The sequence below is a fragment of the Leucopleurus acutus genome (assembly GCF_964270905.1).
Source record: "Leucopleurus acutus genome assembly, chromosome: 21".
NCBI classification, from domain to species: domain Eukaryota; kingdom Metazoa; phylum Chordata; class Mammalia; order Artiodactyla; family Delphinidae; genus Leucopleurus; species Leucopleurus acutus.
The window spans coordinates 16,919,618-16,933,751 of NC_139163.1; the positions used below are offsets into that span (position 1 = coordinate 16,919,618).

Below are 14,134 nucleotides of genomic sequence, written 5' to 3' on the forward strand. Positions count from 1 at the left end.
AGACCTTATAACTTACTAATTTTTGGTGTTTGACTGCTGTCATATTGTGACTGAATTTTATACCTCACCTCAAAATAAAGCAATACACTACACTCAGCTTTTTAAAAAAGCTAAAAAACAAATATATTAGGTATACTCACAATTTATTAACAACCTACTTAACTTTTGTTAGCTGCATACTGAAATTATGTCTACAATTTCATTAATCATTATCAGCTTACATCATCAGTAGTAGCAAGGCTTTCACTGGGAGTAAGTTCTGAGTTTGATGCTATCCAAGTACCAGAATTCACTGACTTTACGTTTTCCCCTTCTTTTTCATGGTTCTCAGAAATATGTCTGGATACTATGTCCTAAATAAGGAAATAAGATAGATATGAAAAACATTTGTGTTTAATCACAAAATTAAAAGTGGAAGTAGATACCAGAACAAATGCAATACTCCTGACCTCAAAGGTTAACTATGAGGAAGACATAACATTTAGGATAAAACACTAAAAAACTGCTCAGAAAAAGACTTTATCTAAAGCTACATAAGCTATATAAGATTATTAAAATGGCATGGAAATACATAAAAAAACAGATCAAAATACTTATGGAACAAGGACATACTTCAGTCTAAGAAAGTAACCAGACAGAATGGTGAAAAATGGCAGTACCAGAAAGCGTAGGGGAAAAAATGTTAGATACCTGCAATGCATATAAAGCCCTCTGTCTCAAATAGTCTGTATTCAGTAGCTGAAGTTCATGGAAGAGTTCAATAAGAAAATGTGGACGAGATTCATTTTGAGAAATCAACGTAGCTACTTCAGAATAAATGGTATCCCGCAAAGCTTCAAACATGGAAAAATCACTCCCGGTTTCTGGAAGATATAAAAAGATCAGGAAGTTAATATTGATGAAATACATTCCTATTTCTTTTAACTTGCAACATTACTCTCACCTTTAAACTACTTAAAACACAATTCTATTTCAGAGCTTTTAAAGTAGAATAAAAATCTTAAAATTACCAAGAAAAAAATAATCTTAAAAATATCAAGATATACACTAAATATCTACTAGAGAAATAACATTACTTAGCATTACTTAGAGCAAAGTTATTTCTCAATGGAAAATTTTACACATTTCATAGGAATAATCAGTGGAAATCTTTCAGCACTTGAATGAAATAAGCAAATTGCAAACAATTTTCTTTTTTTGCTAATATGAATTTTTTTACAGAAAAGGAAATTCGTTTATTTTGTTAATGTTGAGAACTAAATGCTGCCAAGGAAACATACTATTTTAAGGCTTATCTAGTTAGGTCTACTGATTCTCAAATCTCCGCAATCATGCTGTATTGATGAAAACTGAATTTGTAACTATAACAAAATAGGTCAATTTTACTAGTGTCTTAGTGACATACTCATTATAAGTTGGAGCAAGCAGTGAGGATAATGAAGTTTTCAGTTTCACAGAATCTAGGCATCACTCTATTATTTAGCAACAATTCTGCTACATATATTTGTTTATAGCAAAGAATTATCACCCTTAAAGGTATACACTCATACCTTTACTTTTAAGAGCACATATTAGGAACTGTTTCCATTTTGAGTTCTCTACCGAAAAAAAAAAATTTCCCAGTGTTCTTCTAGCTATCAAATTCTGTAAACTTTCTAGAGTAATAGTAGAACCACAAGCAGCTAAATATTCAAGTTCTACAAAAATCAGTGATAAGTTTTCAAGAAAGAGAATTTGAAATGTTGAGTGTTTTAATATATTGTGTTTTCACATAAACATGCAAAGATCATTAAGATTTTAAAAATTCACTTTTTGCAAGAGAGAAATTTTAAAAATGCAAAGCAAATGTGGTTTAATGAAAAAACTTTCCATTAATTTACTAGGCAAATTAACATCCTCAGGTCTCAATTTCCACAAGTATAAAATAATAAGGGTAATAAATATGCAACTTCCCTATCTTGCCTCAGACATTTATGAGTATAAAATGAAATAATATACTAAAATTCTCTTAGTAGTTTTAAAATGTTCAAATGTGCTACGTTACTATAAAAATATTTACTATGAGCAGGAACCAGAACTATCTCTGTAGTAAATCTCTATTTATAGGAAAAATCCAGGTAAGAAGATGGGATGTCACACAAACTTTCCCAATTTATACACTATATTGTAGTTTGATCAGTTGTTTTAGAAAAAGTTTTTTATTTTAAAGATATAAGAACAAAGCATATTTAATTACCTCTGTATGTGATAAAATTATCACTCTAAATTGTATATCAGTAAAGATTAAATTATTCCCGAATAATGAATTATGCCAAACATATGCTTCATCCCTCCCACCTACAATAGAAAAGTGGAAAGTTTTTGCCAGTTTCTCCTCCTGGACTAAAATGCATTAGTTTAGGCTAGAAAAATCCTTGATCTCAGCCAGATTTGTCTGACTCCATCTTGTTTTTATCCTACTTTCAGAGTTCTTTTCTTCTTTAGGAAGTACCACTGATACATTTAGCTTCCTCCATGCTAGGTCCTTGTTTTTTTTGTTTTCTTTAAATTCCCCTAGAGGTTCATACAGGCTTTTCTTTTTTACTCATGTATAGCACAGGAGGCATTAAAGAATATTTACAATTCTAAATCATACAGAACCATGTCTAAAGAAAATTCATAGTTTAAGGACAAAAATAGCATTCTGCAATTTTCCATGACCTTTATGTATCATGGTCTTTGCATGTCATAGTTGTTTTTGTTCAATGGTTTATTTTTTTATACATGTTGACTGGTAAGGAAAAATAAGAACTACAACAGAAGTCATACACAATACTTAACACTGTAAATCAGAGCTAAGAATAAAAGTAACTATATTTTTGTTTCCAAAAAATATGAATGCTCATAAGCATTTAAAGAATACAAGATAAATAACTTCAAATAAAACACTAAATTATAAAAATGTTTTCTATTACCTACATGAATGTGTTGGTTATGTTACATACACTAACAGAAAATGAAAATAAGAAAAGCAGCCAATTTTACCAACCAAGTAAAGAATTATAAATGAAAACCTTCAGAATTTAGTAAGTATGAATTCTTTCTCTTTTATCAGCCAAATAACACATACACACTAAACTAAATCTAAAAAATTAATTAGAACAATAAAACTAAGGATTTTTAGGACCAATGGAAGAACTAACAAAAAGTGGACACCAAAACTAAGCAGATTGTTACCTGGCGCTTCATTGCATGCATTTCTGTTAGACTGCTGTAGTATTCTCCTAGCATGTGCTGTAGGAAAGGGCAGACATAAGGATGAACATAAAATGTGTATGAATAGTAAAGACAGGGTCTGTAACATGAATAAATGAATGAAAAAAAGAAATAAGCAAATTTCTTTAAAATCGTTTGCCTGAACTGAAATGTTATCACGAGGTATGGTTTATGCTTTGTTTAAAAATAATCTCTCTTCAGGGAAAATATCAAAAGATCTGCTATAAACTTGTGTTGATGTGACTGATGATGACTATCATAATAAACTTCTACCATTCACTCTTAGAAGCATACACATCAAAGGGAACCCCCCACAACCCCCGAGGGAGAAGAGGACTGTATACAGTTCAATACTAGCAGCCGTATATGCTACAATCTAATGATCATATAACAAAAACTACTCTTACGTGCTATAAAGAATTTTAGGGTAATGCTTAAAACTATAACTGTCTTTTTAGAAAAGAGGAGTATTTATATTATTCAAACATTTTTTTAGTTCACCAAAATTTGATGGTTATATGTTTCTAAGTGACAGTAATAAGATCTGAAGTACTATGACCAACTATCAATTATTTAGGTAACTGACATCTAAGTTATTAAGCCTATCAATTTAGTGCCTTTCTCCAACCTCCACCCAACTGTTTATTGTTTGAAGACATCAGTATTTGATAAAGATAGTGAAAGGAGATGGAAACTACAAAACTTTGGTAAAATGCTAGGGTCGGAACAACAGAATTGATATGTTTGACAAAAGGATCTTGGACTTAACAGGAGACCAGGATTGAAACTTCGGTTCTACCATCTGCTAGCAATACAACCTTGAGGAGGTCATTTCAAAATATGAATAAATGTGATGTTTCTTTTCTGATTACAAAAGTAATAAATACTCATTATAAGTTTTATAAAATATAGAGGAGTTTAAAGATAATAAAACCACTATTAACATTTTGATGCATTCTCTTCCAGCTTTTTTATCCAGATTTTTGTTTAAAATAGTTGGAATCATAATGTTCAGTCAACACCTAAATCTCAATTTCTTCTTTTCACTTTTGTTTCCTTAGGATGGATGCCTACAAGTACTGGGTTAAGGGCATGACATTTTTCCCAAAAAACTGTACCAGTTTATACTACTGGTCCTTTATGAGCACTGGGAAAAAACAGGCACCCCCTCTGATCATGTTTCCTCATCTGCAAAATGAAAACAAAATGAATTCAAAGGATTATGAGGCTCAAATGAGATGAGTAATTTGTTTAGTTTGCAAACAGTAAAGCATACTACAAATGGTAGCTACTATTATCATTTTCACCAAGGGTCTTACTGACAACTGAAAATTTAGAGTCTATATTTACTGCCTCCCTCTCCATATTTCTTTGAGACGTACTTATTCTTTATAAATCAGGGACGTGCCAGTATTTACTTAAACTAAAATGGCGGCAAATACTTATGACTCCATTCATTCAGTAAACACTCACTGAGTGCCTACCATGTGTCAGGTTCCATGCTAACATTTAAGATACAAATATGAAAAAATATTATCTACTGCCAAAGGAACCAAAAAGGTGATACAGACACTTAAACAAGTAAATATACATAATGTGATACAGGCAACAAAAGAGGTTTACACAGGCTATGACAGAAAAACAAAAAGGAGAAAGGGTAACCTCTCCCAGCTTGGATTTGGATACAGTTCCAGAGTTGCAGAATTAAGATTTTACTTAAGAGCCAGCAGAGACAAAGGCCAACAAAGAGCAAAAAGGACTTGAGGCAGGAAGGACAACTGCTGAGGTAAGACAACTGCTGAGGTGGCTATGGGAAAACTTCAGTTTAGTGCCACTGAAAGAGTCAAGTTCAAGGCACAGGGTGTGAGAAATGAGTCTGGAGAGGCAGGAAGGAATCAAATCTCTGCTGGTCAGATATGTTACATTGAGGCATCTGGACTTTCTCCTGCAGGCACGGTGAAGGCCAAAGATTTTAAGCAGGGGAACGATGTGATTTTATATCCAACTCTTATTCAGATAATATTTTCAGAATTTCAAATTAGGAGTACCAAATTAATGTCAACTACACTTGTTCATTCAGAATTTTATCAAAATGCATCAAAAGATAGTATCACAATAACAATAAAATATATTTCCAGTCTACACTTCTTGACATCAAGAACTGTGTACTGTAAACTCAACTGTAAAACTTTTCACATGATAGAAAAGTGTGATAGATGAATTTTAAGCTTGTTTTAATACAGCTTTTCAAATCTAAGGTGAAGAAGTCTTTAAATTAAAACAAACCAAAAAAAGAACATACCTGAAGATATTTCTGTAGACCTACTATATCTTATTACTTTTTCCAGCTGCTCATGATTCTTTCTGCTGAATACTTTTGCTTGAACAGGCTCTTCAGTCTGGGCTGAATGTCTGTTCCTACTTTTGCAAGGTTCACATGTGCTAGACATACTGGCACTTTCATACCCTTGAGTAAAAAAAGTGACAACTGTTATCAGTTGCAACTAACTCAAACTGAAAGGGAAATTGATTTCCACAGTGAAACAGTATAGGTCACTCAATTTAGAATGCTGTGAAGGCCTGGTATAACTAGAAATCAAACTAGTAAATAGTATGTTTCAGAAAAATCTTTGCGATAACCTTTGTAGGCACAGGATAACAGTAATAAATTCTAACACTTCATTGTCCTTCAATATTCATCTCAATGAATACATCCCAACTCAAACTACATGGCAGACCTTATATAACCCAAATTCTCTACTAGACTCCAAGCTAACAATTTTTCAGTATTAGGAAATACAAGAAAGAATCACATCTAATCTATATATGTCCATGATAGACAGAAGAATAAGGGGCATTAAATAATCAGATGTCTGCTTTTGTATACCTTTTGTTTAATATGACTTGGTATAAATGGTATAAAGCCTTCCCCACCCATAGGCTATACATATATTCTATTAACTCTTCCAAGTTTTGGAATTAATCTTTTTTCAGTTACTTTTCGGCATCTAGCACAAGGTAGGAATTCAACTTTATTTTGTTCCACATGGATAGTTGGTTACACCTACCCTTTTCCCACTGAATTAAAATGCAACCTTGGTCAATATATTAAATCTCCACATTTATTGGGTTTTATTTCTGGGCATTCCATCTGTTTAACTTATCTAATCCAATGCCACAGAAGTTCTACACTATGTTTAAACACCTGGTAAGACAAGTCTTATCTAGCTTCTTTTCTTAGCTATTTTTGGACACTGGTCCTTCCACAGAAGTTTTGAGATCTTTTTCCCCCAATTTCAAAAACGATCCATGAGGATTCAAAATAGAAACACATTAAAAGTATTTATTAATTTGAGGAGAATTTACTTATTTTTAAATATTTATTTATATATTTATTTGGCTATGCCAGGTCTTAGCTGCAGCACAGGGGATCGTTGTTGCAGCGTGCAGAATCTTTAGTTGCAATTTTATAAATTCTAACTTAAGAACATAGTTATGCTTTTATATTTGCTTAATCTTGTTTCGTGTTCTTCAAAAAAATTTTTATAGATCTCGTACGTTTCTTGTTAAATTTATTCCTAAGGATTTTTGGTCCCAGTAGCTTTGGATACTACTATGAAAAGAATACTCCCTGCCACTTCCATTTCTACTGGGTATTACTATGATAGAGAAAAATATTTACACACTTATTTCATAATCTTATTTCATAATTACTTTACTAACTTAGCTAACTTAGGCAGCTGTTTTCCAGTGTCTCTCGGGCTAGCTTAGAAAATATATAAAATTTGTTTCCCTCCTTTTCAAATATTTATTCCAATCATTTAATCTTGTCATAATACTTTCCAACCAATGCTAAATAATGATGGTGGTAGAGAGGGAATCCCTGTTAATTCCTAATTTTGATAGAGATATCTCTGGAGTATTTTCATTTACAATAGTGCCTGTAAGTGGCATCAGCTAACAGCCTTTATTATATTTAAATAACTGCCTCCCTTTCTAGGTGCATTTTCATTAGGAATGACTTAAAATTTCATCTAACCTACCACTATGATTACATGACTTCTGTCCTGTAATGTGGTTGACAGAATCAATTATGTTGACAGATTTCCTGATAATAAATCACGATTACATTTCTGTAATAAACCCTGCTGACAACAGTCTAATACTCTTTTCATATACTGGCAGGTTCAATTTGCTAGTATTTTACTTTTGAATTTACATTAATAGCTGAGATTAAACTACTGCTTTCTTTACTGAACTGTTACCTCTCCTTTTCACCTTCCCTTATATAAAGGTCTCTATCTGATTCATATGTTGTCTCCATAGTTTTCTTCAGATAGGATACACCAGTATGTTTTTTCAGCTTGACAGGTGAAGAGTCTCTTGTCAGAGAGTAGGATTCTTGAGTTGTAGTCCCTTTTTGTCCACGAATGGATGTCATTTCACTTCTACTTTTTTAGGTTTTAAGTAAGACTGTCTGATGTCAGTTTGTTTTTTTTCTTTATATGTAACTTGTTCTTCCAACCTGGAAGCTTAGAGGATTTTTACTTTTTCCTCGGAATCCAGGAACTGTATCAGTCTATACACAGGGGAGAAGGGGTGTGTACTTTGTCTCCGTGCCTCCTGGCTGGGCAACAGTCAGCTATTTTGATCTGCGGTCTTGAGTCTTTCTTCATTAAAGATTCCCCTTTATTATTTGTTGAATTACTGCCTCTCCACTTTTTTTTTTCTCCTTTAGAACTCCTTGTATATCAGATCTCCAAGATTTGTCCTTAAGCCTCTAATCATTTCCCTCTTTATTTTATCTCTTAGTACTTTTTGCTCTGTGTAATGACATAGTTCTTCCCTTTAATTTTCTAGGCCAGTAATTTGGAACTTAATAGCATTTGTCCTCTTTTTCAAATAATCTAAACATTAAATGTGAAAATCATTTTTTCTAGTTCTCAAGAATTTACGTTATAATTCAATCTGCTTTTTAAAAATAATTCAATCTGCTTAAGTATTCTTATCATTTTGCTCAAGTGAGTATTTCCTTCAGTAATTCTGTTTTTACTAGATTTTACCTGTTCTAGTGGTCTGCTTCCATGACTTCTCTCTGGCTGCTGGTCCCTTTTATGTGCACTGTTATGTTTACTGGGTTAGCCCCGACTCTTATCTACCCTTCAGGCTGGACCTGACTGCTGGGCAGCTTTAATGGCAGCACGCTGGCAGTGCTTGGGAGCCTCATGCCCATGGTGAAGCAGTGATCTGGCTGGCAAGCTGTCAGCCTCCCATCAAGACGATGAAGAAGGAAGCCTCTCGACCCCTCAGGCTCCTCAGCTGCAAAGGTAAATGCTTTACCATGTTCAGAGTAGGTAGGATGCCGCCTCTTTTTTCAGTGACACCCTTTCCCGTTAGTACTTTGAAGTGGCAAAAGACTGCTCCTCTTGGAAGGGAGGGAAGCGCCCTCCCCGTGGAAGGAGGGGTTGCATGGATCTCCTCCAACCAAGTTTTCTCTAAGAACCACAGGGCTCTGATTTTTGCTCACTCTCTGAAAGAGCCAGCAGAACCTAAAGCCTTGCTGCTTATCTCTCTAGATCACAACGGCTGCTCTGTTAATAACAAATTAGTTCCCAATATATTGTCAAATTATTCTCTGTGATATCCTATCTGGATTCAACTTCCCTTTCTTTCTCTAAGGCCATCATTCAAGTTAGGACTTCATCATCTCATGTATAGGTTCCTGATTTCTTTGTTGGTCTCTCAGACTCTCAAGCCACTCTCATTCAATCTGCATGAAACTTACCGGAAAAAGAGCCCTGTTGGTTACTTTGGACTACTACATAAAAAGCAATAAAAGGTATGATTGCCAAGAGTAATATGTAAGATGATATAAATGGTAGTACTATTGCTTATTTAATTAACAGCAAACATAGCTCTGAAGAAAATAAAGAATGTTATTCTAACAAGAACATTTATATAAATGAAATTAAGCTTCTAACTGCTGTTACTGAATCATGTGAAAAGTGCTGAATGGATTCTAATCAAAATTAAAATATGTATTATGCAGCATACACAAAATTCTCTTTAGGGAGCCCCAGTAGTGAGGGGGAAAAAAAAAAACTCAGTCATCTTCCAAAAGAGCTAAGACTGTGAAGAGAAGCATGCTATAATTTTTAAGATGCTATAAAAAGAGGGAAAAAAAAAACCCCATGGTTTTACATGAGTCCCAATTTAAAAATATCAAGGGCTAGATTTCCAAAGTTAAGGTACTACTGTTGATTTGTTTCTCTTTGGGACACTTTAATAGTAATCCTCCAGGGAAAGTAGAAGATTTAATGAAAGTCAGTAATACTTCAGAGTAACACTGGCCAGGCCAGCTGATATAACAACAGCAACAACGACATATGATGGTCATTATTATAAGGGGGTTATCTCCTGTCTTTCTCAGCACAAGTGGCTGACAGAGCTGGAAGAAACAGTATTTCTAGTTGTGTCTCCAATACAGGGAAACAGCTCAGCCACAGCACCCTGGAGACCTTCCATGTACCTACACAGGCCACACTGGGAAGGACTGAACCGTCGCTGAATCTAAGTCTTGGCGGAAGGCCTTATGATTTTCCTCTCTTTCCCCTGAAAGGCTGTCATGAGAGAACTTCTCATCTCCTCCTGGGCTCTGATGAAAACATGAGACCAGTTCGCCTCACCCCCTGAGGGTACATCTCCATTCTCGACTGTGGCTTAGCTACAGCACAGCATTGGCTCCTAGGCTACAGGGTGCCCCACCACTCATGATGCAACTATCATCTGGCCCCTTCTGTATCAGCGTCGCCCTTGTGGTGAGTGGAATAAGGGACACAGGGAGCTGGCACCTTTGGCTACCCTTCCTTTCTCTGACTTCATTAAATAATAAACTCTGAATCTAAAATGGGCCACATCTGTCAGGGCTTATCTTGCCTAATGCGAGACATCCATTTTATCTCAATATTCATTAATGAGCAAGAAGAGTGGGGGAAGAAAGAAACAAAAAGGTTCAAGACTGGGTGGAACCCAGAAGTCAGTATACTAATAGTCTCATCCAATTTCCCAAAACAAGAATGAGGACCATCTAGACTATATGCTTCTACTCCTCTCTAATACCATCAAAAGAGGAAATGGGTCTGGTAGAGTGTAGCCAAATTATGGGTCTGTAAACCAAGTCATATGTCTGATAACTCAAGTACCCAGCAAGGCAAGAAGTCATGCTCAACTCATAAAGTCTGAATTTGAACTGAAGCTTAAAAGATAATTAGCACATAATTTGTAAAATCTTACTCTGCATGCAATAATATGTATCTTTATATATAAAGACCTTCTAAAGATTACCATCATTCGTACATTACCATCATGTGAAACAAAGTTAAATGAAGATTTAGCATGCTACTTCTGGAAGACTGTCAACATGTGCAAAAAACATAGAAACAGCTCAAATTTGGAACAGTATAACTGGCTGTACTATATCTTTTAAGACAGCAACTTAAGTCCCACTGTGCTGGCCTATTTGTCATATCCTATTTCCTTCCCCAGTTCTCTCATCTTCTCTTCTTGCTTCACCCTGACTCTATATTACTTTTCCTATTGTTACTACAATTTGGAATGCTTTCCAATCTTCCCCCCATCGACCTCCATTCCTACTTCCTTTAAGACAGAGTAAACATTCTTTCTTCTAAGAAATCATGGCTATTCCTATCCCACAAAGAGAACAAACACAACATAAATTAGTGGTCTAGCTCAGCACTTCTCAGACTTTAATGTGCATATATTCGTATTAAAACATCGGGAATCTTGCTAATATGCAAACTGAAAAACAATGCGTACTGATTCAGTTGGTATAAGGTGGGGCCCAAGAGTCTGCATTTCTAATAAGCTCCCAGATGATGCGGATGCTGCCTGTCCATGGTTCACATTCTGCATAGCAAGGACTTAGCTCATTTGATTTTGCTACATATTATTTTGACTCTGCATATATTAGTTCGGTTCTGCTATCAGGTCTTTTACCTTTGTGTGTGCACCTTAAAGTGGAGCTCCCACTAACAGATGGTCTTAAAGCCCTCTTGAACAAATGTGAATGTGCATTCTTGGCAAGTATTTTTATACTGAAGCATGAGAAAAGAGAGCAAATAGATCAGAATGTCAATCTTTGCCTTGAAGTAAAAGAAAAGCTGAATTGTATATCTGGAACCATAATTCTTCAGAATAAAGGGGTTTCAAAAATACAAATACACCAGGATTTCTAGGCTCAGGCAGACATGGCCATATGCTGGCTGAGTGCCCTCTAAGACCCTGCTACTCAAACTGTAGTCCACAGACTACACTGTCAATGCTGGTCAACAACGCATGGGAGAACTCGTTAGAAATGCAGGCTATCAGGTCCCTCCTCAGACTGACGGAATCAGACTCTGACTTTAAGCAAGATTCCCAAGGAGATTTGTATGAAACATTATCAAGTTCAAGACGCACTGCCCTAGCACACTCAAAATAACCAGCTGAATGAGAGAACGCTGGGATAACAAAGGTTAGTTTCTTTCCATTTACTCATATGACAAAAAGCATTTTGTTGGAGCAACTACGTTAATAAGAAGTTCAGAGTTACCCCGAGGGCCTCTCTCAAAATGGTCACTATCTCCTTAAATCCTCTCTAGTGGCACCAAGAGTGACCATGGAGAAGGCATCGTAGTTGTATTTTCATTCATTTGAATGGTTTCAGATCACTAATCTACTAAGTAATCAGCTCCTCCCAAACCTAAATAACTGAAAAATTATTTCAAGGATGATAATGTGTATGCTGAGAAAAATGTTACCCCTGTTCACGATTGCTTGTTTAACCATGAAATCAGATTCTTTACATGGGAGTAGGAGTAGCAGCCCAGGACCTTAGGAAACATGAGGTACTGAAATGAAAAAAACCGTACATGTATTCTTTTTCACATCCATAGTTTTCATCAGATTTTTCAAGGGTTCCATTATCCAAAGATGGCTGAGATGAATGCTGCCAAAGCTTACAAGTGGATTTTAACTGCAGAGTGTCCCAGGACCTTTACTACACTTATAATGTACTGTGAGCTTCCAAGAGAGGAAGTTAGTAGGTGCAGTGAGTTTTCACAATTTTCTGATTATAAGCCTAGAATATTTTGCTCTTAAGCACCAAATACTATCTCCTTGAACGCAGAATGACCTTTCAAGGCCACAGCCAAAAAGTATCCCTTGCAAACTGGAAGGAGCATCCTTTAACTATAATATTCCAGATTTTAGCTAGTAAATCAATTTTTAACCAGTGTTAGACTTCACTAAGTTCTTCAAAAATCATAAAAAAATCTATTTTTTAAAGAAGTGGCATGCAGTGAACACTATAAAGAGAACTTTGATATTATACTCAATGACAAGATTCAATAAAATATGGATTAATGTTTTCTCCTATTAACTAAGGTTCAGTTCCTGAAGGACTAAGAGCAAACTTGTTCTAAAAGTGACTTCACCTACATGATATCCAAAGACTGCAGTGTAGTCACAGGCCTGCATTTCTTTAAATGAATCCATCGTGGATCTAGCCAGAAGTCACCAACGAGGTCTTGCACGTAATATTAAACAAGAGAACAGTAAAAGTTCCGAGCTCATAGGAACCACATACGTAGTAAGAAGTTTTAAGAAGCACAAAAAAGAATAAATGCCATGTTTTAAAATAGCTACACCATTAAACCCTATTTGATAAATTTTATTTAAAAAGTTCTCAAAGGTAAATAAAAATGACTTTGCTCAGGTGGGTCTACAACAGTGCCTCCTCAACAGCCACACCGAAATGATACACGCCAACATGTGAGAGTAAGCGTACCAACATTTATGCTGATCAAGTCAACAAATTTCAGTACTTACCAATATTTTTAACTCTGCTTTTCAGCTGAGTAGAATGCCTCTTCTTACTCTTTGATTTGGGAGTTTTATCTTTAGATGCCAGGCTGGCCTGTGCAGATGCTTTTCTTGACTTGAATGTTTTAGTTACTGTTGTTGGATCTACTGGGTCAGGCATACTGCTAAAGCTTTCTAACGACTCTTCATCAAATTGGCGTCTTCTCCTACTGGTATCTAATTGATTTTTGCGATTACTATTTGTTGTTTTCTTTACAGACACTGCACATCCAGTCTTGAGAAATGGTTTTTCTACTTCACCTTCTTGGTCATATAACCATGGTGTCCTACTGTTCTCCACCTCCTCTTCGGGCTGTTTTTGATTCCTTACCAATGAAAATAAGTTTTTATATATTACAATGATATATTTCTATATCTACTGAAAACTCCAGATATACTTATAGTCTACTAGTAGATTCAGGTAAATAAAAATTGTCAACAGGCTATAAAAATATTCCCACAAAATACACATTAAAAATGAAAATGTTACACAGGCTAAGGTACTAAATTACTTTAAACTTTAATCTTAGACCTTTCTCACTAAACCATTTTCACTAGTGAGACTTCCAAACCAAAGGTCCAGCATTCATGATGGAAAGAGTGGGAAGGTAAGATCAAGGGAGGATGGGACATACAAGGAAAAAACAAAAAACTTAAAGAAACAACTGAAAGAGAACCACAGTAAAAAGTTTGGAAACGTACATGGATCTGTGTCATCTAAAGCAGTTCAAATATAACCAGAATCTGGTGAAAACAATTGGCCATGTAACTAGTAATTTATTTCTCTGCACATTAAGTCTTATTTAGCTCTGTTAGCTTAGTGTCATTTTCCAAATTTTATCTGCTAAACTTTGGCATCCCTTAATATGTTAATAGGTATTCACTGGTTATCTAAATCTGGGAAAAAATAGGCAAAACAAAGTTAAACAGGTCTGCGGTACTTCTCAGAACTTTCAAT

General features: G+C 35.1%; 1 protein-coding gene across 1 annotated transcript in view; it reads right to left on the minus strand.

Annotated features, from left to right (window-relative positions):
* The window catches only part of PCM1 (pericentriolar material 1), an 87,525-nt gene that overhangs the window by 25,110 nt on the left and 48,281 nt on the right, over positions 1-14,134 (minus strand). The window contains exons 23-27 of the mRNA XM_082863950.1: positions 13,144-13,502; positions 5,558-5,722; positions 3,217-3,273; positions 691-863; positions 222-353 (exon numbers count right to left, since the gene is read on the minus strand). Of these exons, the coding sequence (XP_082720076.1) occupies positions 222-353; positions 691-863; positions 3,217-3,273; positions 5,558-5,722; positions 13,144-13,502 (886 nt within the window). The remainder of the gene's footprint in view (positions 1-221; positions 354-690; positions 864-3,216; positions 3,274-5,557; positions 5,723-13,143; positions 13,503-14,134) is intronic.